At 44.7% G+C, this 25,664-nt stretch overlaps 2 protein-coding genes and 1 long non-coding RNA gene across 6 annotated transcripts in view; all 3 read right to left on the bottom strand.

Annotated features, from left to right (window-relative positions):
• LOC307025940 (uncharacterized protein) overlaps positions 1-25,664 on the bottom strand; it is a 128,249-nt gene that overhangs the window by 37,987 nt on the left and 64,598 nt on the right. The window lies entirely within an intron of this gene.
• Positions 5,139-10,993, bottom strand: LOC307027897 (uncharacterized protein). Its single transcript, XM_079662591.1, has 2 exons — positions 10,507-10,993; positions 5,139-7,436 (listed from the first exon to the last, which is right to left on the bottom strand). The coding sequence occupies exons 1-2, from the start codon at positions 10,706-10,708 to the stop codon at positions 6,031-6,033; spliced, it is 1,608 nt and encodes a 535-aa protein (XP_079518717.1). The 5' UTR covers positions 10,709-10,993; the 3' UTR covers positions 5,139-6,030.
• Positions 11,683-23,172, bottom strand: LOC307026307. The gene is made up of 3 exons (XR_013804377.1): positions 22,913-23,172; positions 22,152-22,363; positions 11,683-11,937 (listed from the first exon to the last, which is right to left on the bottom strand). It is a non-coding gene; the product is annotated as an uncharacterized lncRNA (long non-coding RNA).

Genomic DNA, 25,664 nt, shown 5'->3' with positions numbered 1-25,664 from the left:
TCTCTCTTCCTCTCTCTCTCTTCCTCCCTCTCTCTCATCCTCCCTCTCTCTCATCCTCCCTCTCTCTCTCATCCTCTCTCTCATCCTCTCTCTCTCTTCCTCCCTCTCTCTCATCCTCCCTCTCTCTCATCCTCTCTCTCTCCCATCCTCTGTCTCATCCTCTCTCTCTCTTCCTCTCTCTCTCTCATCCTCTCTCTCTCATCCTCCCTCTCTCTCATCCTCTCTCTCTCTCATCCTCTCTCTCTCTTCCTCCCTCTCTCTCATCTTCCCTCTCTCTCATCCTCTCTCTCTCCCATCCTCTCTCTCATCCTCTCTCTCTTCCTCCCTCTCTCTCATCCTCTCTCTCTCATCCTCTCTCTCTCTTCCTCCCTCTCTCTCACCCTCTCTCTCTTCCTCCATCTCTCTCATCCTCTCTCTCTCATCCTCTCTCTCTCATCCTCCCTCTCTCTCTTCCTCCCTCTCTCTCATCCTCTCTCTCATCCTCTCTCTCTCTCATCCTCTCTCTCTCTTCCTCCCTCTCTCTCATCTTCCCTCTCTCTCATCCTCTCTCTCTCCCATCCTCTCTCTCTTCCTCCCTCTCTCTCATCCTCTCTCTCTCATCCTCCCTCTCTCTCTCTTCCTCCCTCTCTCTCATCCTCTCTCTCATCCTCTCTCTCTCTCATCCTCTCTCTCTCTTCCTCCCTCTCTCTCATCTTCCCTCTCTCTCATCCTCTCTCTCTCTCATCCTCTCTCTCTCTTCCTCCCTCTCTCTCACCCTCTCTCTCTTCCTCCCTCTCTCTCTTCCTCCCTCTCTCTCATCCTCTCTGTCTCATCCTCTCTCTCTCTCATCCTCTCTCTCTCATCCTCCCTCTCTCTCTCTTCCTCCCTCTCTCTCATCCTCCCTCTCTCTCTCATTTTAATTGATTTTCTTATTTCTTATTTTCATCTTTTATTTATCTTTAATTGTATTAATCTGTGTGAATCTGTGCTGTGCTGTTTTTCAATCTTACCCTGTTGCTGTTAAACCACTGAATTTCCCCGCGGGGATTAATAAAGCTCCATCTTATTTTACAGAAGCATTTTGCCCATAAACTATATGTCCCACAATGCATCTCATTTTGTGACATGCGCACTGAAGAGACTTGCAATTATTTGCTCTAGACTTCTGCTTTCAGACGTAGTTAATTATGAAGTTATTACCCTATCCGTTAATAATCCAATGAGGAGGCAATAATATAATATAATACATTATTTCATATATATGATGCATTTATATATGTATATTTATATAGTTACAACCGGCCCTTTGAGTGCAACCATAATGCTAATGTGGCCCACGATGAAATTGAGTTTGACACCCCTGATCTAAAGGTATTGTTGTGAGTCACACTATGGTTTAAAATGTATTAATTTAAGGCTCACTTATTTGTTATGATATGCGCGTCAGTATCACGTGCATGGCTATATGCCTATATATATGGTAGGTTGATAGGACACAGCTGATGTTGATGAGATGGTGTTACAACCTGGCTCCTGGGCTGCAACAAAAAGCAGGGACGCGAGACGAAGGGTAAGAAAATATCAATTGTTTATTCTCAATAACCAATGTAGTGAAAAGAACCAGCCACAGCTCCTTGAGGCTGGCACGGAGAGAGTGCCCATAGGAGTCAGAGAGCAAGACGTATCCGGCTTGGCTCCTCTTGTATTCTTCCAGCAGGTGCGGCTCATCAGACAGGTGCAGCTTGATCCGGCAGGTGCTGCTCATCAGGCACTGGAACCTGCAATCACCCACGAACAGACGGCACCCCACGTGGTGTGGAGGGGTCGTCACAACGGGAAACGGAAAAGTCTTTTGACCGTGTTCTTTTTGTTCCTTTTAAAAATGATAAACTTTTAGTTACTATGAAGCGAAGAAATGTGTCCTCCTGTATATGCCGTGTGGATCAATGAATAAAGCTGATTCAACTACGATCTCCGCTGAATTGTTTGGAAACAAAGAGAGGCGCGTCAGAACCCACAACCCCGATAGAGCTATTCAATTGTAGACAAGGATTAAGAAGTCACCACAGTGTAATTGGGTTTTGGGAAATTATATGTAAGGAAATATGTCAAACAATAGGCTATGAGGTTTCTAAAAGTAGTTTGGTACTCTATTTATGTAAATTCACTGAGGAAATTATTGCAAGTGACAAATAGTTGATCAAAATTCTGCTAATATCCAGCAAGAAAGCTTTCACTAGGAAATCTGGGTAAGAAAGCACCACCAACGAAAAACCAATGGGTAACAATCGTGGAAGAAATATTTTTTACGGAAAAAATTATTCATAAATTGAGATTACCAGAAACACAACTCAACAGAAAGTGGGAACATTGGACTCAAAACAAAGACATTTGACTGGAACAATAGCTAACAGATACATGTGTCTTCAAGACTATAATAACATGAATCAAATCAAAGTTTATAGCACATTTAAAAGCGATTTTTGGTCGAGCCAAAGTGCTGTAAATGTAATAAATACTACAATCACTTAAAAACACATATATACATTCATAATAAAAGACAATAAATTACAACAGATATATAAAAAACACAAGGAAAAGTCAGGAGTCGTGCTCCGCTCTGACTAAAAGGCCAGGGAGAAGAAGTGTGTTTTAAGCGTAGATTTAAAAACCCCTAGGGTCTGGGCCGACCTCACATGGAGGGGCAGAGTGTTCCAGAGCCTAGGGCCAGCTGCTGCGAAGGCTCGGTGCCCTCGGGTTTTGAGCCTGGTCTTGGGCACTACCAGCAGCAGCTGATCAGCCGACCTTAAGGCTCTGGCTGGGGTGTAGCGCTGGAGCAGTTCAGCTACATAGGCCGGAGCCAGCCCATTTAGTGCTTTGAAAACAAATAAAATGATTTTTAAATCAATTATGAACCGAATAGGAAGCCAGTGCAGTGAGGCCAGAATTTGGGTGATGTGGTCACGCTTTTTATGGCCAGTCAGAAGACGTGCTGCTGCGTTCTGCACTAGCTGCAGGCGTTTAATTGACGCCTGGTGCATACCCACGTACAGATCGTTGCAGTAATCCAACCTCGAGGTAACAAAGGTGTTAATAACCCTTTCTAGGTCTTTAAAAGATAAAAACAACTTTGTCTTAGCCAATAGTCGTATTTTAAAAAAGCAGGTTTTGACTACGCTGCTGACCTGTTTATCAAATTTAAAAGCACTATTGAAGGTCACTCCAAGGTTCGTGACAGAGGGGAGGATATTATTTTTGAGGGAGCCCAGAATATCAACCTGGGAGGCTGGAGGTTGGGGTCCAAAAAGGATAACCTCAGTCTTACTCTCATTGAGGTTGAGGACATTTTGGCTCAGCCAGGATTTGATCTCTGCTAAGCTGTCCATCAATAGCTGTAATGAGTTGTCATTTTGATTGAGTGGCAGATAGATCTGTACATCGTCAGCGTAGCAGTGGAAGGGAATGTTGTGTTTTGTGAGAATTGAACCTAGGGGCTTTATGTACAGTAGAAAAAGGATGGGGCCCAGAATCGAGCCTCGGGGAACCCCACAGGTAAGAGGGGCTTTGGCAGAGGAGAAGGCACCTAACCTATATGAAGACATATCCCTATCCTTTTATTTATTGTTATTGCCTTGCTGGCCTTTCGTTGCATGATTATTATGTTGTCTGTAAAGATGAAAATGCCATATATATTGGGACAATTAAGATATACATTTAAAAAATATATATTGAAAGATTGTGAGTTTAAGTCCAGTTATCCAAAGAGAAGCCACATCAAAGAAGAGTGCACTGGCAACAACAGACTGGTAGAAGATCTCCAACAACAGACTGGTAGAAGATCTCCAACAACAGACTGGTAGAAGATCTCCAACATCTTGCTGCAGCGATCCTGTAGGATTCTAGTATCTGTAATGAGGCCCTACCTAAGTGTGAGTGTTGCAGTCATGCAATCTTAACCTAAATCAGGAGAGGACAGCGCATAATTAATTTAGGTTACCCCAGTCCAAATGCAGTGTTTCCCCTATATGTTTTCAGCAGCGGCGCTGCGCCGCTGCTGAAATATGCGCGCCGCTGCTAGGGGGCGCAAGCCCCCAAGCAGATAAAAAAAAAAAAAAAAAAATTTTTTTTTTTTATTAAAATAATTATAAGTGCTGCCCCCTAGCGCTCGCGGCAACTTCGAGCCACCGATACGCGGGAAAGCTGTCATTTTCAGAGCTGAAGGAAAACTGCCTGACAAGACAGACAACAGCAAGTTGAAGCAGACATAACTTTATTTGGACACAATCACCTCAAGAAGAAGGTCATAACGCCATAAATGTAAGTTATTATAATTTAAAATGTTGTTACATTTAGATTAAGTAAATTAATACTTTGATAAAAGCCTACAGTTAAGAATGAATTACATCTAGCTAACTTAGCTAGTTTGTAAGGGATAATGTGCAGCGACGCGGTCATTATGGGGAAAAGAACACCCGACAGGCTGATCAGGATCCCGACGCGAAGCGGAGGGATCTAGATCTGCATGAAGGGTGGCAGAACCCAAGATATTCAAGTCACTGGGGCAGCGGAACGAAGTGGAGACATTTGGCACATTCATTACTAGGTGCCATGCTCTTTTGACACCTGATATTAAACTAAAAAATTGCCTGATGAAAGTGATGTAAATGAACAACAAAAATAAAATAAGTTACATATGTGTTATTGGCTATGGTAGTTTATTGGTATGTTCAATTATTTGATTATTAAAATGTAAAACGATCTTTTTCATATGGGTGTTTAGAGTTAGATCTAGTCTCTAGTCATTGTGTGCTCAAAGTGCACCAGATTGAAGCATTTTATATTAAAATGTAAAAACAAATCTTCCCGGGGGGGCATACCCCCGGACCCCCCTAGAGGATGTGATGTCCAACCACCAATTATGTTCATACAATACTGAATACATTTGAAGCCTTTAATGATGTATGTGTCTTTCTTGTGCTGGCAGACAAATAGAAACATAATGGCGGGAAGCACTTCGCACGCGCACACACTTAAAATGTCCACGCGCGCCGCGCTCACATTTTGCTGGGCCCGCGTGCCTTAGCACCGCTGCTATGACTCCATCCTAGGGGAAACACTGAAATGGGATGGTTTTATTTGAAGAAATGGTCCACACTAACACCGTTTTTTACTTTATCTGGTTACAATGTGACAGTCATACAATGTTTTACTCTTAATTTACCGGTTTACACGTTTTCCTTTTTGTTAACAATCCCTGCATATCTCCAGAGGAATTTCCTCACGATGACAGTGGGTAAATAACGTCTAGGGAGAGATTCCCAGTTAAGAACCCTAAGACCTGTTTTCCTCTCTCAGCTGCTGCTTTTATATCATACCAACAGAAGAAGTGAACACACACCAACAGACCCATGTATGTGGAGAAGAGTCATTGCTTCCTGGACATGTCCCGACTTGCCTCAAAGACTAAACTAAAGCTTACAGTAATATCCCATTGAGTCAGGGGCCTCCTGCTGTGAGAGTAATGGTGTCTTCCCTCTGCTGAATAGTGACACCTTTAGTGATAAACTATATCAGACCTTAGACTCTTTCATGTCAGTTTACCAAACTGTGTACATTTAGTATATAAGTATAGAGCTATGTGACATATCATACATTTTACATTGTGGATTCTACTAAATTACATTTGATTATATTAACTTTTGTTTTAATTATATAACCCAATATGGAAACCTCCCCAGACTCTGGTTGTAAATGTTGCCGGTTCTGGTCCTCCACAGTCCTCTCTTTACTTTGACCAAACCGTTTTTATCACAAACAGTCAAGTTAAAGCATTATATACAACTTACTGGGACTTACCAAAAGAGTTTAAACCTAAGAATAATCACTGTCTTCAGTGTCAGGTTCAGAAGAGTCTCCAGGGTTATCCTCAGTCTCTGGTTGTAAATGTCTCTCTGGATCTGAGTTCCTGGCTGGTTCTGGTCCTCCACAGTCCTCTCCATCAGCTTCTGTTTCCAGGTGTTCAGCTGAGCTGCTGGCTGGAGGCTCTGCCTCTCAGTTCTCCTCAGTCTGAGTTTGATGAACCTGTGAAGACTGACGACCAACACACCTATGTCTTTCGAAATGACTACTCAGGGTGAATCTTTCCTCACAAACACTGCAGCTGAATGGTTTCTCTCCGGTGTGGATTCTCATGTGTTTCTTTAAATGTCCTCTCTGTGTAAAAGATTTATTACAGACTGAGCAGCTGAATGGTTTCTCTCCAGTGTGGATTCTCATGTGATCATGTAAATGTCCTCTCCGTTTACAAGATCGATGACAGACTGAGCAACTGAATGTTTTCTCTCCGGCACTACATCTTGAATCACTGACAGGGTCTTGTTTATTTTCCTGAGAGTTTGAACCTGGTTCTCTGGTCTTCTTCCAGTCAGCACTGCCTTCAGTGTCAGGTTCAGAAGAGTCTCCAGGGTTGTCCTCAGTCTCTGGTTGTAAATGTCTCTCTGGATCTGAGTTCCTGGCTGGTTCTGGTCCTCCACAGTCCTCTCCATCAGCTTCTGTTTCCAGGTGTTCAGCTGAGCTGCTGGCTGGAGGCTCTGCCTCTGTTTTCTCCTCAGTTTGAGTTTGATGAAGCTGTGAGGGCTGACGACCAACACACTTATGTCTTTTGACATAATGACTCCAGGTGAATCTTTTGTCACAAACACTGCAGCTGTATGGTTTCTCTCCTGTGTGTATTCTCATGTGGCACTTTAAACTTTCTCTCACTGCAAAAGATTTCTTACAAATTGAGCAGCTGAAGAGTTTCTCTCCTTTGTGTTTTCTCAAGTGGTCATTTAAAGTTCCACTGTGTTTAAAATATTTCTTACAGACTGAGCAGCTGAATGGTTTCTCTTCTGTGTGGCTTTTCATGTGCCGATTTAAACGTCCTCTCCTTGCAAACTTTTTATCACACACTGAGCAGATGAATGTTTTCTCTCCTGCACTACGTCTTGAATCACTGACAGAGTTTTGTTTATTTCTCTGAGAGTTTGAACCTGGTTCTCTGGTCTCCTTCCAATCAGCACTGTCTTCAGTGTCAGGTTCTGAAGAGTCTCCAGGGTTGTCCTCAGTCTCTGGTTGTAAATGTCTCTCTGGATCTGAGTTCCTGGCTGGTTCTGGTCCTCCACAGTCCTCTCCATCAGCTTCTGTTTCCATGTGTTCAGTTTGTCTTTGATGAAGCTGAGAGGACTGAGGTTTCTCTTCATCATCTTCACTCTTCACAGGGACAGGAGTGAATGTGGACTTGGTGATATTAGCCTCCTCCAGCCCCTGAAGCTGCTCACCCTCCTGACTGCTCCAGAGTTCCTCCTGTTCCTCTTTAATGTGTGGGAGGGGCTCTGGGTCCTCCTGGTCCAGACTGGAGCTCCACTCCTGCTGATCAGGGGGAACTTCTTCTTCAACCACCACCAGCTGCTGGACGTCTGCAGGAAGCAGGAAACAGGAAACAAATATTCATCAGAATCAGAATCGGTTATATTTACCAAGTAGGTTTACACATACGAGGAATTTGCTTTAGTATACCACCACTTCCCAATAACTACTCCAACTTCACAGACTTGGTAAAAAGGTCAGCCAGACGCCACATACCGAAATGATAGAGAACACCAATATGACAAATAACAGCAGGAAGGCCTGGGCTACAATCCGCCGTCTTGGCGAAGACCACACCACACCACAACGGTCACAGCAAACTCGGTTGCATCACAGCTAGTGGCCAACGGCCGTAACCAACACCGCCGCCAACCCACAGGAGAACACCATCGCACAGTGGTATCAGACCAACCACAACCAGCCAGTCCTCTCACCAAACCTTTCGACATAGAAGAACTAAAAACTGCAATGGGTAAGCTGAAACCCGGAAAAGCAGCAAGGATTGATGACATACTGGCAGAAATGATACAGCACCTGGGACCTAACGCAAGGACCTGGCTCCTGGAGATGCTGAACACATGTATGGCACAAAAAACCATCCCTCCTGTCTGGAGAAAGGCCAAAGTGGTTGCAATCCCCAAACCCGGCAAAGACCCATCATCCCCAAAGAGCTACCGACCCATTTCCCTCGTCTGCATCAGGTACAAGCTCTACGAGAGCTTTTTGGTTTAAGACCCCTTTGTACTTTCCCGATTGGTTTCTGATACAAAGGAAATGACCGTATTTGGATCCGATGAGATTGTGCAGGAGAGACGGAGCTTTCCAACAATACCTCTGATTACATGGTGCAAACAGCGGTCATGGTACTTCATGTTACGTTAGAATTAGGGCTGCAACTAACGATTATTTTGGTAGTCGACTAATCGGTCGATTATTTTTTCGATTAGTCGACTAATCTAACGATTATTTCTGTCACACCCTCAATCTCTGCTTCCTGTGGGCACGGCTCCTTTTCCGGGCTCCAGTGCATGTTTTACCTCAAGTCTGCACACCTGTGAATGTCACCCTGTTGTCCAGTCCCTCTGCCTTAACATAACATGAACATCATTTATTCTTGTCATTTCGCAGACCCTTGTTAATTATTATTTTAAGTTTGGAATTAATTACAGCGTCCATAAAGCTCTAGTGTGCTCTACTACGCTGTAAGCTTGGCGCTGTTTAGCAGCTCGTTGGTGGACACGCAGCCTCAACATAACTGAAATAGCGTTTGCTTAGCAAGCATTAACCATGAGACGTTCTGTTTTCCAACATGTAAGCTAACGTAAACATGACTATGGCTAACTTGCTCAAACTTACCCATGATCCAAAGTAGCAGTCCTCACGGTTCCAGGGTGCTTGCGTTTTAAATGCTCGTGCATCACTGTAGTGCTGCCGTGGAATGCCAATTCCCCTTTACAAATTCTGCATTTCACTGACTTCTTTGGCTTGTCGTCTGTGAAATACTCCCACACTTTCTAAACTCTCGGTCTCGCTTTTTTGAGCTCTTCATCACCCTCATTCTCTCTCCTTTCCGCCATCGTTCGTATTCTTTCTTCTTTGTTGTTAGTACAGAATGCAGTCATGGCAGACAATGGAGAGTATACTGCCCCCAGCACTTCCTGTAGTGCTTTGCATTTACAAATGAACATTTGCGCAGTTTTGAATTAACGTTACCGGCTCTCTGATTGTTTTTATACGACGCGTCGACACTAAAATTCCGCGTCGACGAATTTTTATGATCGACGTCGTCGATTATGTCGACTAATCGTTGCAGCCCTAGTTAGAATACTAACTTTTGGCAAATTTAAGACACAAATAGACAAACTATAGTAAAATAAACACCTAAATGTGTATTTTTTACGTATTTCTTCCAAAAGTCTGAAAGAAAACATGTTATGTTATAAAAATTGACCAGTGCATGAAAAACGATGTTTTTGCCTGCCGTGTCTCGCCTTAACGGAAACTTGGATTGAACAAAATAACAGTGCAGCTGTTCTTATCGAATCAACCCCTCCCAACTTTAGTTTTATGAGTCAGGAAAGAATGCATAAGAAAGGGGGTGGAGTTGCTATTTTGTTCAATGATTCCCTTCAATGCAGGAAGACATCTTATGGGAACTTTGCTTCTTTTGAATATGTGGCCCTTCAGCTGAAATGCTCCTCTCGAGCTCTGTTCCTAAATATCTACAGACCACCCAAATACTGTGCAAGCTTTTTTGATGACTTCACTGAACTGTTACCTTGTGTTGAAAGGTGCTATATAAATAAACTTGCCTATGATGAAACTGGCTCTCATGAGGACCCCCCCGGGAAAGGAAGACCAAGAGTGCATTCACTCTAAAAAAGTGCACATTTGACTCATGCGCCATAAGATGCTTGTAAGGTGGTGATTAAGGCGATGTATTTACTATGTGTCCATAATAATATGTGAGGAATTGTTGTTGATGTGAAGTTAAGATCTTTGCAGTTTTCTTATTTCAATGTATTGAAGGCAAAGGTTATTTAACACAAAGTGAGAACTGCTACTATTTATCTCTTTATTTTCTGTATATGTGGTAAAAGTGATGATTTCAGTGAGACATCCGAACAGAGCAAGCTTCAACAGTTGCACTAAGTTTTGATAACAGTTTGATAATAAAATATATTTGAATGTTGATTAACTTCATTCATAATCTGGTTGTCTTTGTAGCTCACTATTGACATTTAAAAAGACACATTACAATTAAAAATGGATTATATCTAAACACAAACACATCTCTTTCATAAATAACACACTTGCTCTGCAATAATGTCATGTTTTATATTTCTTCTCATTTCTGTAAGAAAAGGACAAGCCTGAAAGACACGACTCAGCTTTTTCTCTTTCTCCGAGGGTCAAGAAGAACATCCACGGGGAAAAAGAAGAGCGGATGTTATGAGATTTAAGACCAGTACAGGACATTCACGAAGACTCTACACTTTTATTGTGAAAACAAAGATCTGCACACTGAATAGTTTTGTAGTCTAAGGGGACCATCATTTGTTTGTGACGTTGGACCTCAGAGAAAGTCTGGTTATTGCCCATAATAAAGAGAGAGTTAGTAAAGAGGGAACAGACCTGCTCTGTGGATCTGAAGCTGAGGATGTAAAACAGCGTCCAGTAGTTTTCGGTGTCTCTCGTTCTCCTGTTTTGAACGAGACAGTTCCTCCTCGTACTCTGCTATCGTTCTTTCAAGCAGAACAAAGATGTCTTCAGCAGCTGCAGTGAGTCGCTGCTTCACCAACGAGAGCAGCACAACACTCATGTTTACTAAATCACCACTTCCTGTTAAACACACTGTTTCTCTGTGTGCTTCAGTCTCTGTTGAACACACTGTTTCTCTGTGTGTGCTTCAGTCTCTGTTAAACACACTGTTTCTCTGTGTGTGCTTCAGTCTCTGTTGAACACACTGTTTCTCTCTGTGTGCTTCAGTCTCTGTTGAACACACTGTTTCTCTGTGTGCTTCAGTCTCTGTTGAACACACTGTTTCTCTGTGTGCTTCAGTCTCTGTTGAACACACTGTTTCTCTGTGTGCTTCAGTCTCTGTTAAACACACTGTTTCTCTGTGTGTGCTTCAGTCTCTGTTGAACACACTGTTTCTCTGTGTGTGCTTCAGTCTCTGTTAAACACACTGTTTCTCTGTGTGTGCTTCAGTCTCTGTTAAACACACTGTTTCTCTGTGTGTGCTTCAGTCTCTGTTAAACACACTGTTTCTCTGTGTGTGCTTCAGTCTCTGTTAAACACACTGTTTCTCTGTGTGTGCTTCAGTCTCTGTTAAACACACTGTTTCTCTGTGTGCTTCAGTCTCTGTTGAACACACTGTTTCTCTGTGTGTGCTTCAGTCTCTGTTGAACACACTGTTTCTCTGTGTGCTTCAGTCTCTGTTAAACACTGTTTCTCTCTGAAGCTTCAGTCTCTGTTAAACACACTGTTTCTCTGTGTGCTTCAGTCTCTGTTAAACACACTGTTTCTCTCTGTGTGCTTCAGTCTCTGTTAAACACACTGTTTCTCTGTGTGTGCTTCAGTCTCTGTTGAACACACTGTTTCTCTGTGTGCTTCAGTCTCTGTTAAACACTGTTTCTCTCTGAAGCTTCAGTCTCTGTTAAACACACTGTTTCTCTGTGTGCTTCAGTCTCTGTTAAACACACTGTTTCTCTGTGTGCTTCAGTCTCTGTTGAACACACTGTTTCTCTGTGTGCTTCAGTCTCTGTTAAACACTGTTTCTCTCTGAAGCTTCAGTCTCTGTTAAACACACTGTTTCTCTGTGTGTGCTTCAGTCTCTGTTAAACACACTGTTTCTCTGTGTGTGCTTCAGTCTCTGTTGAACACACTGTTTCTCTCTGAAGCTTCCTGAGCTGATGTTCAGCTGGACAGCAGGAAGCAGAGGTTTGGGAGGATGACGTCTCTGATGCTGTTTAGATTTCTCCAGCACCACGGGGGGTCCTGTGTGGATGGCAGCTCCTTCCTCAGCAGATCCAATTCTCCAGAATTGTCCTAATAAAAGAGAAACAAGGGGAAAATAACTAAATGTATTAATCTTATAAACAAATGATGACTGCAAAATGATGACCATGACCATCTCTAAAGGATTTTTTTAAATTCCGTACTGTTTTGGTTTTTAAAATGTCTATATCTATACAAAACATATCTCTGATGTGTTTGCTCGAAATACCAAACAGACCACCCTTTGTAGCCATGCCTCATACATTAGTTACACTGTGAACAAATTGTATTTCATAATGACAGGAAATCATATTAAACTTACAAGAATAAACGGTTTATTGAAATGTGTCATTTATATGATGATCTCCGCCAGCGGCGCCGGACTCATTTCAGAAGTGGGGGGGGGGGGGGGGGGGGGGGGGGGGGGGGGAGGGGGGGGCAAAAAGTGCATTTGTATGTGACATACTTGCCAACCCTCCCGATTTTCGCGGGAGACTCCCGTTTTCCTCCCGGGGTCATATTTCTCCTGATTTCTGACTCAATCTGATTTGTGAGTCACGACCTGTTTCATTCTAACATAACGCTCCAAATGTTACTGTTTCCACTCGGACTTCAATACAGCTACACCATTGTTTGGTTTCCATGGTAACGCGTCTCTTTAGTAGCGCGCAACTGAAATTCTGAGAGGGTGTTAAGCATGGGGAGGAAGATAGTCGCTAAGGTGGATAAATTAGCTGCCGACATGGTCATGATGAAGACGCTCCCCTTGGCCTTTCAGCCAGGGGCCGGTATAGGGGCTGCTAGCTTACCGCCCCGTCCCTCCTTCGGTTGTCGCACCTTCACATGACGACGTCATGTCTCTAGCGGCTTCGGCTAACCTCTTCAACGAAGAGGTGGAGGACGAGGCCCCGCTCACTCCCGAGGAGGCTTCCCACTCCTCTGCTCAGGGTTCTCTGCAGGAGGAGGACGCCTCTATGGCGGCCATTATTCGTGCGGCCCTGACACGCTTACAGCTTCCGGTTCCGCAGGCCGACCCGGCTCAGGCTAGCGCCTTTTTCAGGCGTAGCCCTGCCACTGTCCCCCCTCACTGTCCCCCCTTCAGAGGAGTACCTGAGGGAGCTCCATGCATGCTGGAGAGACACCACTCTGGCTCTGATGCCCGGACCTTGGCTGCCATGCAGGATCCGGCGAGAGTGGGGCTAGGTCGCATGTCACCCATGTTGCCCACCATCGCCTCCCTGATTCTGGCTCCTGATAAGGCCGGATGCCAGGTGCCCTCGGCCTCAGTGCAGGGTCACAGACGAACTGCTCTGTAGGGCCTACGACGCAGCGGCACGCATGGGTCGTATCGGGAACTCCCTCTCCCATTTAATGCTGGCCGTCTCCACCTCTCCGCAGCAGGCTCCGGCTGAGCCTCCTTTGCTGGGCCTCAGTGATGTATCACTACAGGCCTTTGCGTTAATGACTAGGGAACTGGTGCGAGTTATGTCCTTTCTGGTGCAGACTCTCCGCCAGGTTTGGCTGGCGCAGTCTCCTGTAACGGAGACATGTAGGGGATTCCTCCGTAGCGTGCCAGTCGAGCCAGGGGTGCTGTTTGGGGCAGCTGCCCTGGAGGCACTGGAGCGGGCTGCCCAAGCTAGGCAGACCAGGCAGCAGCTCTCGGGTCTTCATAGGCTTGTGCCCAGTCCCAGCAGGCCCAGCAGCCCCTTTAGCAGGCACACTCAGTCACCAGCTTACGGTGGTGGCTCGCGGCGGTCCCAGCGGCCCACTCAACAGCCTCCCAGTGGCTTTCGGGCCCCCGATCGCCGGCCTTCTAGGCAGCCTCTTACCTTAGCGCCTTACCGGCACCCCCCAAGGGGCTCCAGAGAGAGACCACCAAAGGACGGACTACAGACCTCCAGCATGTGTCCGTGACATGGGGACTGTTTATTTCACACTTCCAGGAGAGAAGACAGGTAAATCCCCTCTCTTTGTCGGCTCACAGAGCCCCGAAGGACGGACTAGAGACCTCCAGCATGTGTCCCTGAAACGGGGACTCAGGTTATTTCACACATCCAGGACAGAGACCGGGGAAATCTCCTCTCTGTGGCCCCTCCAAGACCCCCAAAGGACGGACTAGAGACCTCCAGCATGTGTCCCTGACATGGGCACCTCCATAACCACACCGCGAGTCCCCGGGCCCCCGGACTTAAGCAATCCCCCACGGACTAAACCCAGATGATCACACCCTCCAGAACCTCATGCCCCTGGTAACCCTAAAAGGTGGTGGATTTTGTGGTGCTTTTCTGTCAGCCCATCAGCATCCATAGTTGGCCTTCTTCACGGCACCACCACCACCCCTTCTGTGGAGGATATTCTCATGCTCCTGGTAACCCTTTAAATAGTATGATACCTCCAGGGCGCATCACCGCATTTTACAAGCCAGAAATAATGTTTTAATGGTCGGGAAAAGTCCTTTTAAATGTCTGGAAGAGCGTTGGAAATGCACAGAATATGTGGATTTTCAGGAGAGGGTCAATGTTAAATGATATCGTGAAAAATGACAGGATATAACCTAGGAATACGTGTTTGAAAGGTGGGGAAAAGTTGTTTAAAATAGTCTGATACCTCCAGGACACATCACCGCAATTTACAAGCCAGGGAAGGTGTCTGAATCCTGGGTAAACATTGTTTAAATAGTCTGATACCTGGCACTGTATCTGCCCCTGGGAACCTTCAAGGTTATATTAATGTTTTATTATTTATTTAATTATCACACGATTTTTACAAAAACAGTATACACAATATACATAATAAATATATGATTAGCGGGGGCCCAGGGGACATATTAGCCGTCTAACTTGTACGGTGCACCGGGGAAAAAAGGTTAAGTCCACGGACCCTTTCCCCTCATCAGGAGTATCAACCGGCCCTGAAGAAGAGGTATCGCTGCTCTCCGCCCCTGAGCCCTCTTTGGAGGTATCTGACGGTGGTAGACCTCCTTCTGATGATGATGCTGCAGCTGCTGCCGCCCTGAACATGGAGCGGATCTTCAATCCCTCCTTTATTCCAGGCGTATTCGCTTAGAACCGCTCTGCAGTGCTTACGTCCTGACACATCAACCTGCTTTCTGGATCTTGGTGATGCTTGATATTGTCAGCCAGGGCAGTGCGCAGGATTGTGAAGGTGACGGCTGTTTCTAGCCCAGCATCAGCCCAAGCCCTCTTCAAGTGAGCGTTCAGGTTCTTGGAGGCGTGCTTCCCCGTTGTGAAAAGGAAGAATTCATTCTGAGGACCCGACAAGCCCTCTTTATCCCCATCCACCGCATGACCCAGCTAAACTCCTTTACTGTAAGCACCAGCTGTGCTTCACCAAATGTCTTGGCAGTCTTGTGATCCTGCACGTGGATGATGTAGCCCTCAGCAGTGCCCCTTCTGTCCGCCTCAAAGACCTCCGTGTTGGTCATGTTTGCGTACACACCCGGACGGTGGCCATACAGGGGGCTCCAGTGGAGGGTTAGATAGCCATATAGAAGGTACTGGGTGATTGAGGTCGGATTGCTAAACATCAGGTCAAGGGGATCAGGGATGCGCTTCTCAGCGGCCGCCATGGCGGCGAGAAGCTCCGCCTGTCTCGGCAGACGATCCAGCTTGTTCCTCTTCACCTTAAACTGGTGGGCAGTGACAGACTTTTTCAAGTTGTTCATGTTGGCTGTCACCTCTCTGATGATGTGGGTCACATCAGACTGGGTGAGCCTGCACCCCCGGAGCTTTGACGCAGACAAGTACCTCAGGAAATGGTTCACATTCTTCAGGAACAACAGCGATGTTGTGACTGCCCGGCCCGACTTTGAAATATACTCGCTCCAGCCACGGACCCTCTTCGTGTCTTTTAGAAACAGCCAGTCTGACAGCCGGTTAACACCATGGGCCATGAATACGAGGAAGTTCTTTATCCGGCTGACCTTGGACCGTCAATTCTCTTTCCGTTTTACTGTCGGTGCGACACCCTCACAATGACCTCTGTATGTCTGAATGTACGTCTCCATGCTTTTAGGCAATGTGATTTCACGCATGGTATTCCCCCGTCCCTTCCCGAGTGGACCAGTGATTTGGGGGAAAGGGCCAGTCCTTAGCCAGATTAGCTTTCAGCTTATTGTAGACAGACGCACGGGTCTTCTGGCATACAGGGGTCTCCCTACCGGAGGCTTCTGGGGACCGCATGACAGTCTTGAGTGGGGATTGAGCGGTATGACACAGTGCGCTCCACCTCACGATCAGTTCTAACACATCTGCACGCTGCGCATCAGGCAAGTGTGCTAAATGAGACTCAATATTTACCTGAGTCTCCGCAGCGATCGGGGCCTCCGAGGTGACAGGGGTGTCACTTTCAGCACTGGACATCGCCACCACACAGACAGCGACAGGGTTATGAACAGCCCCGGGGCTTATCGAACCTCTCTTCCCACCCTCACACCACAATGGAGGGTCCCTGATCGGTCTTTCCAATTCCTTAGCCGTACAACTGTAGCGGGTGACTGCAACCACATTCACCCCCGGCTTAACGAGCACTCTGCCACCGGCTAAATCATTCCCCGAGACCAAATCTACCCCTTCAATGGGAAGACAAGGCCGAACCCCGACAGCTACCGGACCTGTGACCAGATCTGACTCGAGGTGAATATTATGCAACCGCGAACCCACACACTGCATATCAAACCCCCTCACAAGAACACCCGAACCCACAGCAGACTCCTCAGAGAGGGGCAGCACACCCCTCACCAAAAAGGATTGTGACGCTGCCGTATCCCTCAAAATGGTCATTGGAACCCTGATGTTATTCCCCGTTAAAGACACCATTCCTTTCATGAGAAACGGAGCAAAAACGTCCAGTTCTGATTTGAGAGACCTTGGCTTAGAAGCACTCACCAAGGCGACCGTCTTTACAGGCTTCTCCTCATCCTGTAAAGCAAACAATTTGCAACAACATGACCTATTTTCTTGCAGAAATAACACACTGGGCTATCCCGAGGTCCCCAATTCACCTCTCCGGGTTTTTCCTCAACATTTCCTGGCCTGCTGGACTGCCATGGCATGTTACTGGAGATTGGGGTTACCCTGATAATGTTGTCCACAAACCGGGCCTGTGCCCTACCCCTCTCACTGAAGGCAGACAAAATAATTATCAACATCCCTTTCGTGGAACACTGGGATAAATCGACTATATCTACCCACGTCAAAGTCATGAGATTGTGCCGAGCCCAACTGCTGAGTCTGGTGCGATAATGTCGTCAACTCCAGCTCAACATGCGATTAGTCTCCTCCTCAAGCTTCCTGATTTCGAAGTTACAGTCGATCTCATTCGCTCTCAGGCTATTTTCAATCTCCTTCTCCCTAATCATCAGCTGGCGCAACTCCAGCTGAAGTTGAAGCTTGCTCATTGTCGGAGCGACCTCTGTCTCCTCGTCTTCGGGAAAACAACCAACGCCCACTTCCTCCTCCGACAACACTTCCTGCTCTACCAGCGCAGCAAACAGCTGTTCTTTAATGACTTGTTTCTTGCTCTGCTTACTAAACACAACGTTAAACCTGCCTGCGATTAGTTCAAGACGCTGTTTGTTACATGCATCCAACTTCCCACGAGTCGGATCGGTGATCGGCCTCATCCACAACAACGATGAGACGGCCTACAGGGAGGAGGTTCAGCATCTGACTGAGTGGTGTGCTGACAATAACCTGGCCCTTAACACAACAACAACAAAAACTCATTGTGGAGTCCAGGAAATCAAAAGGCAACACACACACTCCCATCCACATAAATAGAACGGCGGTGGAGTATCTAGCTTCAAGTTTCTGGGGGTCCACATATCCGATGATGGTCCAACAATACCACCAGCATAGTAAAGAAGGCTCACCAGCGTCTCTTCTTCCTGAGGAGACTAAAGAAAGATCACCTCTCTCCTCAGATTCTGGTGAACTTTTATCGCTGCACCATTGAGAGCTTCCTGACCAGCTGTATCACAGCCTGGTATGGGAACTGCACAATGCTCAATAGGAAGGCCTTGCAGAGGGTGACGAAAATCGCCCAACGCATAATCGGTGTCCCACTCCCTGCCATCGAGGACATCCAGGGGACACGGTGTTTGCAGAGGGCGCACAACATCTTCAAAGACACCTCTCATCCTGCAAACTATCTGTTTGTCCTCCTACCCTCGGGGAGGCGCCTCAGGAGCCTCCGGTCCAAGACCAGCAGGTTCAGGGACAGCTTCTTCCACAGGGCTGTTACCCCGCTGAACTCTGCCTGCTGATAGACTCAAGCCCATACCCACCATCCACCTGTTTATATATTTTACTGTTAATGCCGTTTACACTTTATATATTCATCTGTTTATAGCCTATTTATAAATATTCTATTTATAACTATTCCATGTATAATTATTCTCATTATGTAGACTCCTGCACTGCTATTTTGCACTTCTGGTCAGATGCCCAAACTTACATTTCGCCACTAGTACATGTACTATGTAATGACAATAAAGTTGAATCTGAATCACTAACAAACTCCTCCAAGTCAAAATCCATATCTCCACGTTGAAATTGTTGTGCCACACGGGTTCAAGAAAGTTATGCAAGGTACACCAACATAAGGTATACTCAGTATATATATAAATAAATATATTGTTGGAGCTATATATATCTTTATAGTATTTAATAGTTCAACATTTATTCTCTTGCTGTTTATAGTGTTTATTATAAATGTATTCTTAGTTAGTGTCATAAGTTAAAGTAGTTTCTATGCTTTTATTTTGAAGGCATGTTTGGGCACTGTGATTAGAGCACCTGGTGTAATTGTACATATTGGAGACAGGTGGGTGGTGGGAGCCAGAGCACTAATAGGCAAACATTTTTTTTCCAGGGTGTTTCAAGCCACACAAAGGAAAGCCACAGGAAAGGCTTCAGGAAAAGAGATATAGGAAACCTGTTCATTTTACTTTGTTATTGGAATAAAATGCACAAATTGAGGTTCTTGTCTGGACTTGGATGATCCCCGCGTAAGATCTGCTAACTAGTGCCTCAGCAGTTGTATTATTTTAAGTTAATGATCCGTTTTATTTCTATATGATTTTGGCCGCGACATATGTTTAGCATTCTTAATGTAGGTAGACTGACCCTCCCTACACGCAGACTGCATGGGCCCTCACCTCGCGGAGGGGGCCCTCACCTCGCGGAGGGGCCCTCACCTCGCGGAGGGGGCCTCACCTCCTCATCTGAAGCGCAAATGCGGCGCAATTAGTGTAAGCCCGCCACAGTTTCTCCGCCACTGCGAGGTTCCGGTGCTAAAGTTAGCACCTCCTGACAGAAGCACTCACTTAAAGGTATCGTCCCTCTTGTGGCCAAAGTGGGACACAACACTTGTCTTCAGATGTACTATGCTTGAGTGCAGGAAAATGTAGCACAGTTAGGCCTGTCACAATAAATGTTGTTGGACGATACATTTTCCCGGAAATTATTGCGATAAACGATAATATTGTCGGCGCCATTGTAATACCATTTTAGAACACTGACATAATGATAATATATACTAATAATTCAAGTACATCCTTTCAAACAGAACTTTGTATTGAACATCCAACATGTGGTATTAGGTTTTGCAACCACTTCCATTTAACTTCAAATTCCCCTCGAGTAAGTCACACGTGGTCCGCTTGTCTCTATATTATTAATTTGGCCGCTACACTGCTGCACGCAGAGTTTCCTGATTTGGCTGTGTGTGAGCCCCCCCACAGTGCGCCGGGCTAACATTCTGGTCACATCCTTATGTAAACAAACACGCATGTAAACGGCAATTTGTCGAGCTCAGAAAAGTTATCGAGTTCATTTTTATTTATCGTACGATAAGTCATTTCATTGATTATGGCGACCGGCCTATATAAATAAATAAATGTGAGCACACATTGTCTCACGAGCAAAAAAAACCTCCTTAAAACAACAGTGAAGTGTACAGTCCACTGTCCATACAAAGACCCTATGCCTCAACAGGCCATATCCAAATCGGTATTTAAAAGTTTTCGAGCAAGGAACACCAACATGTTTGAATTGTCGGGCAAATACATCTTTGATTGTAAACTGTCGGGAAGGTGGGGGCTCTCCATCTCCAGCTGCCGTGTTTGCTCCCAGCTGGAAAAACTGAATGGGGTGGTTGTGTTTCAGGTGCAGTTTAAGCTTGGTTGTATTACTAGCTTTTGTTGCTACCTTTTTAAAACAAATGCGACACACCGCCTGGCTCATTCAAGTCCGTAGGCTCGCTTGGTTGATTTGGCTTAAATCCCAAATATTCCGAAACCGAAGATGTGGTATTAAGTTTTACAACCAATTCCATTTAACTTCAAGTTCCCCTCGAGTAAGACACACGTTGGCTGTGTCATGGGCTGTGTGTGAGCCCCGCCCCTCACAGCGCGCCTGGCCGGCAGCCACAGCACGGCTGGCTAAAATGCTGGTCACATCCTTATGTAAAAAAACATGCTTGTAAACGGCAATATATCGACGTCAGAAAGGTTATCGAGTTCATTTTTATTTATCGTACGATAAGTCAATTAATTGCTTATCGCGACAGGCCTGAGCACAGTGACTATTTTGTCAACTAAACATCATAAAACAATACGTATTTAAGTAAACGGGACATTATAATCCATTAACTCTATATTTGCCTCTGCCATGGTGCCAAATTGAAACGAAATGAAATAAACAATATATAGGGGTTGCTTCTTCTCTGAACTTCTATGGATACTGCATCCCTCCATATCAAATAAACCATAAACAAATACATAAAGTCGTGTTCACTGCAGCGATCTATTTCACACACAATACTTTATGAAAACATGGTGATATACAGTGCCGTTTTCTCCTGGAGACCAAGGGAAGACAGGCTTCTCCTGTTTTTTCAGCCTTTGTTATCATTTTGATAATTAAACATAGATATTGTTGTCTGTGGTTGTTTTGGCGTCCAGGGCATACAAGAGGTGTAACATTATTTTAATACCAAAACTATATTGAAATAGAGTCTCGCTTGAACAGCAACAAAGTAGCTGTAACATTACTGGGTTATTTGGTGATAACTACCAAAGTTAAGTAACTTCAGACGCAGACGTCACGTAGCTTCTCAGACGAGAGGGGTGGCGACGAGCAGGCACGTGCACACATAGACATCAAAGTGGGCTTGAGCCCCTGCCCTTTTTCCCCCTTTTTTAATTTTTTGAATGAATATATATCTACTGCTGTTTGCGCACAGTTTCCCTTTCCAAAAATATATTGATTGAATACAAAATAAAAATATCAGGTCAGGAGATTAGACTGTGAAGCTCCGCTGCTCTCCCTCCCTCCATGTCTCACAGCTTTAAATCTCAGTGCATGACATTAAGGATTAGTAACGAGAGAAGTAACGTGACACTCGTCGCCAGGGACGCTCACAGACATTTTGGGGGGCGGGAGCTCAAGTGAGAAAAAGGGCACTTCCCATAATCATTTATATTAAAACAAAATAATTAAAAAAAAGTTAAATATAGTTAAATGAGACAATGGCCTTATGCATTCACTAAGGAGTAAGCACAAGAGCAGACAACAAACTAGTCAAATTAATAGTTATTAAATGAGCAGCCAGATAGAAGTTATCTATAGATTTAAAGCTAATTAATTTCAAACACAACATTTCAGGGGAAAATACTGACTTGATGTAAGTAACTATCTGGGGAAGTTGTGAGGTGACATTTTTTGTTTTTTGTTTTATCCTTTTCACCTGCAATGCCTCGGTAACTGCATGCACATTAGCACATTTTAATCAAGATAAGATAAGAGATAAAATAGTACTTTATTACTAGTGTACTAGTTAACGCCTAATTTGCATATCAATATGGCGATTGTGATGAAGTTATTAGATACACATTTTACTGTGTTCACCTTTAGTGTCTCCCCTTAAGTACAGTCGGCTACATTAGCCTGTATGCCCATGATAAATTGCCTTAGCTAAACCTTGAGCTAACTTATCCATTAGCTAGTAGCCTACCTTAGTTAACTATATTTGTTTAGTAATGTGTTCATCACGGGCCACCTTCAAACAAGCCAAGAAAAGCCGGCATAACATGGAACAGTAAAGTGGGAGGTGCTGCTACCTGTCTGTCTGAAGGGACTGCCGATGTCCGCACCGCTGTGCGCGAGACGTGGAGGGAGTGAGGGTAGATACCCAATACTCACATTTATCAGTTATTAAAGTAAGTTAAACCTGATACTCACATGTATCAGTTACTCCTGACGTGCTGCTTTCTCTCTTAGACCGGACCGACATTTTCTTTGTTTCCTCGTCACCGGCGCGCATTGCATCCTGGGATATGGTGGGCTGCGAGGAAGAGGTCTCTTCTTCTTCTTCTTTCGTGTTTATTGGCGGTTGGCAAACCAACTTGTAGGTGCATTACCGCCACCAACTGGACTGGAGTGTGGACAAGAGACTAAGCAGAAAACAATAAACAAAAGAAACAAAACAAAGAACTAAAACTCTAGATTATTTTAAATTGATCAATTTCTCTTAGAAACTTAATAATCTCACAATATATATTGCCTGATGTTTTCCCTAACAGTCCTGATAGCGACAAGTCATGGAATTTTGCTTTCTTCAGTGTCTGGAAAAACACATTTCTCTGAGTACTATATTTCCTGCAAAGCAGTAAAACATGCTCAACAGTTTCTGTCTGGCTACAGTGTGTACACTTTCCGGTTGGATGCTTTCCTATTATACTTAATGTATGATTGAGACCTGTATGACCTATTCTTATCCGAGAAATGACATTTTCCTCCCTTCTTTTAAACCCCACCTTCCTTCCATCCCCCACATACCTTTGAATTTTATAAAGATGTGTTCCTGTATCACTAAGGTCCCAATGATCTTGCCATGTTGTTTTTGCATATGTCTGTATGAATGTTTTAACCTCCGCTTTACTGAGTGGAACTTCTATGTCTAAGTTCATACTTCTGAGTGTTTGTTTGGCCAGAATATCCACCTGTGCATTACCCTCCACACCAACATGAGGAGGGGGAAGAGGACTCTTCAAATCCGGGAAAAGAAGAAGGCCGCTCTCCAACCCGCCCCTCCCCCCTCTCTTCTGTCTGTCCGCAGAATCAGAAGTCCTTTATTGGTCCCACAGAGGGACATTAACATGGTTACAGCAACAGTGGAGATAGATGCTGCTCCCAGACCGTAGTGGAGGAATACAGGGGAGGACTCTCTGCAGTCTTCCCGGAATTAAGCACCAGGCTTCGGCTTCAATAACCCACTCTGAAATGAGGCAGACAGGCAGGCTGTTATTTGGGAGGCCACTGTATTTCCTCAGGACTTTGTTATACAACTAACTGGAGACAGACTGATCACTGCTGCTACTCCCGCTCTCTTCCGGACACACACGCGATCTGGTTGGTTACGGCTAGAAAGGATCCGTCTTGTGTAAATATGACGTCACGTTCTCGTTGTAACTCTCGTTGTAATCGGAGCGGCTCGGAAACACATCTACAGCAGTAACATGCAACATACACATTAATGCAGCAGCAATATTAACAGAGAAACATCAGACATAATAGTAAAACACTGCAAGGGAACATTTTATTGCACCAGGAACTATCTTGGGACTTTTACTGCGACAACGTTGATTTGCCTGTGAATAAAAAATAAACCATAGTGTTGGTGATCTACAGTGTTGTCATTCTTCTTTGAATACCAGCGAGACCGCTAATACCCTATTTCAACAATCACACTCCCTGTAATTGATATAATTAATAGATAGTTTAGCTTCTCATCATCATTTGCTGTGGCCAACTGATGTTAACGATCGTAACTGAAAGGCTGCCTGCCAAACGTAAACATTCAGCCACGTGACATTCAGCCAAACTCTCGCGAGAGTTTTACACAAGACGGATCCTTTTCCTAGTCATAACCGATCTGGTTCCCAGTTAGAAAGAGCGGGACCATCACTTCCGGTGCAGAGGACTTCCAAATAAAAGCGGAGCATGATTTCCCCTCATTTATAAAGAGTGCACAAATGTGTTTAATCGTTAATGTCAGATATGTACTAAGTAAATACATTTGTTCCTGCTCAAGATTAGATTCAGCTTTATTGTTATTGCACATATTACAGGTACTGAGACAACAAAATACAGTTAGCTTCTAACCAGGAGTGCAAAAAGCAGTAAAGTGAAAAGTAATGTACACAATCTACAGAATAAAAGATAGAATTAATTGAATGATGAATAAACAGTGAGGGGTATGAATACACTAGATACACAGCAGCCTGTGAGCAGTATGAACAGTATTAACAGTGTGTATGAATATGCTAAGATATATAAAGTATGAAAACAGTAAGCAGTGCAAGTATAAAATATATAGATATTCATTCCACGATGATAAACATTGTGCAACAATGATGAAAAATATGAATATGTTACAAGCTGGCTCTGCTTGCAACATAAGGACAACAGTTCCACACAGGAGTTGCCCAAAACAAGTATTTATTTACCAACACAGTGGTTACAACCAACAATAAAAACAAACACAGGAACGGTGTCCGGGGCCCTTTCTCATTTCCTCAAATCCCCCTCCTCGACTCCTCGACTCCTCGGTCCTCCGGTAGTGACCCGGAAATGAATTTCAGCGCGCCATGTTGAAGGACATCTCATTTCTCTAAATGAACTTCGAGGACCGAGGATCGAGCGTCGAGGAGGCTCTCTGGAGGAGCTATAACCGAGGATGCACTGATGGGTCCTCCACGGTCCTCCACGGCTCCTTCGTGGATGCATTTCCGGGAACAGAGATGTTTCAAAGAGTCGTGACGCACGGCCGGACTTATCTCAGCCAATCACAGCTCTGCATTCATCCCCTGGATATTATTTTAGTAACTGCTTTCATCGCAACGCGATGTTTACACTGAGAACAGCTGTGAGGTCCGTGCAGAAAGCAGAGCAGTGTGTATAATATATATCACTCAGTATAACAGGCCTACTCTCTGTATTTGCTGTAGTTTAGTATCTACAAACAAAGAGTCGATATTTTTCTAAGACCATTTAGTGCTTCACATAATAAAACACACAACGGCTGTAGCCTGATTATATGCTTTGGGGCTGTAGGTGTGTGTAGGTGTGTGTGGTACAGTGTGTAGGTGTGTGTTGTACAGTACGTAGATGCGGCGGACAGACGGGTCTCAGTTGGTTTGGTGTCCTCTGCTTACTTTTAATACTTGTACCACTTTTGGCCCGTAATTTCAATTCCCCATTTCAGTTCATTTTCTCTGATTGTGTTAAGTTATTTTGAAAGTGCTCTCATACTTGTTTGATTCTGAAATTGTATATATATAAATATATGTCTGTGTGTATATGTCCGCATCTGTAGCCTGTTATTGTCTCATTATACCGCACTTTGAATGAATTAAAGTAAATATATAAGTGGTCATGAACTCATCTGTCCATCAGAGTGCTGCTGTGCCTCCTGTCATCATTAATGGACGTCTCTTTAAAATGACCGCTCAGAGGAGAGGAGTTCTCATTTCTCTAACCGCCTGCTGCTTCCCCTCCTCTCTCCTCGGTTCCCCTCCTCAGTCCTCCGCTCGCATCTCCTGTGGGCGGCACCAAGTCTCGAGGAGGGGAAATTTGAGTATTGAGAAACCTCTTTTGTTTTCCTAAACCGTGGCTTGGAAGTATACTTGCTTCCTTTCTGAAGGAAGTGACTTGGAAGTATGCGACTACCAAGCCAGTATCCTCGCGATTGAG

This window comes from Notothenia rossii (genome assembly GCF_949606895.1).
Source record: "Notothenia rossii genome assembly, chromosome: 2".
Lineage (NCBI taxonomy): Eukaryota > Metazoa > Chordata > Actinopteri > Perciformes > Nototheniidae > Notothenia > Notothenia rossii.
This window is presented reverse-complemented; position numbering and strand designations above follow the sequence as displayed.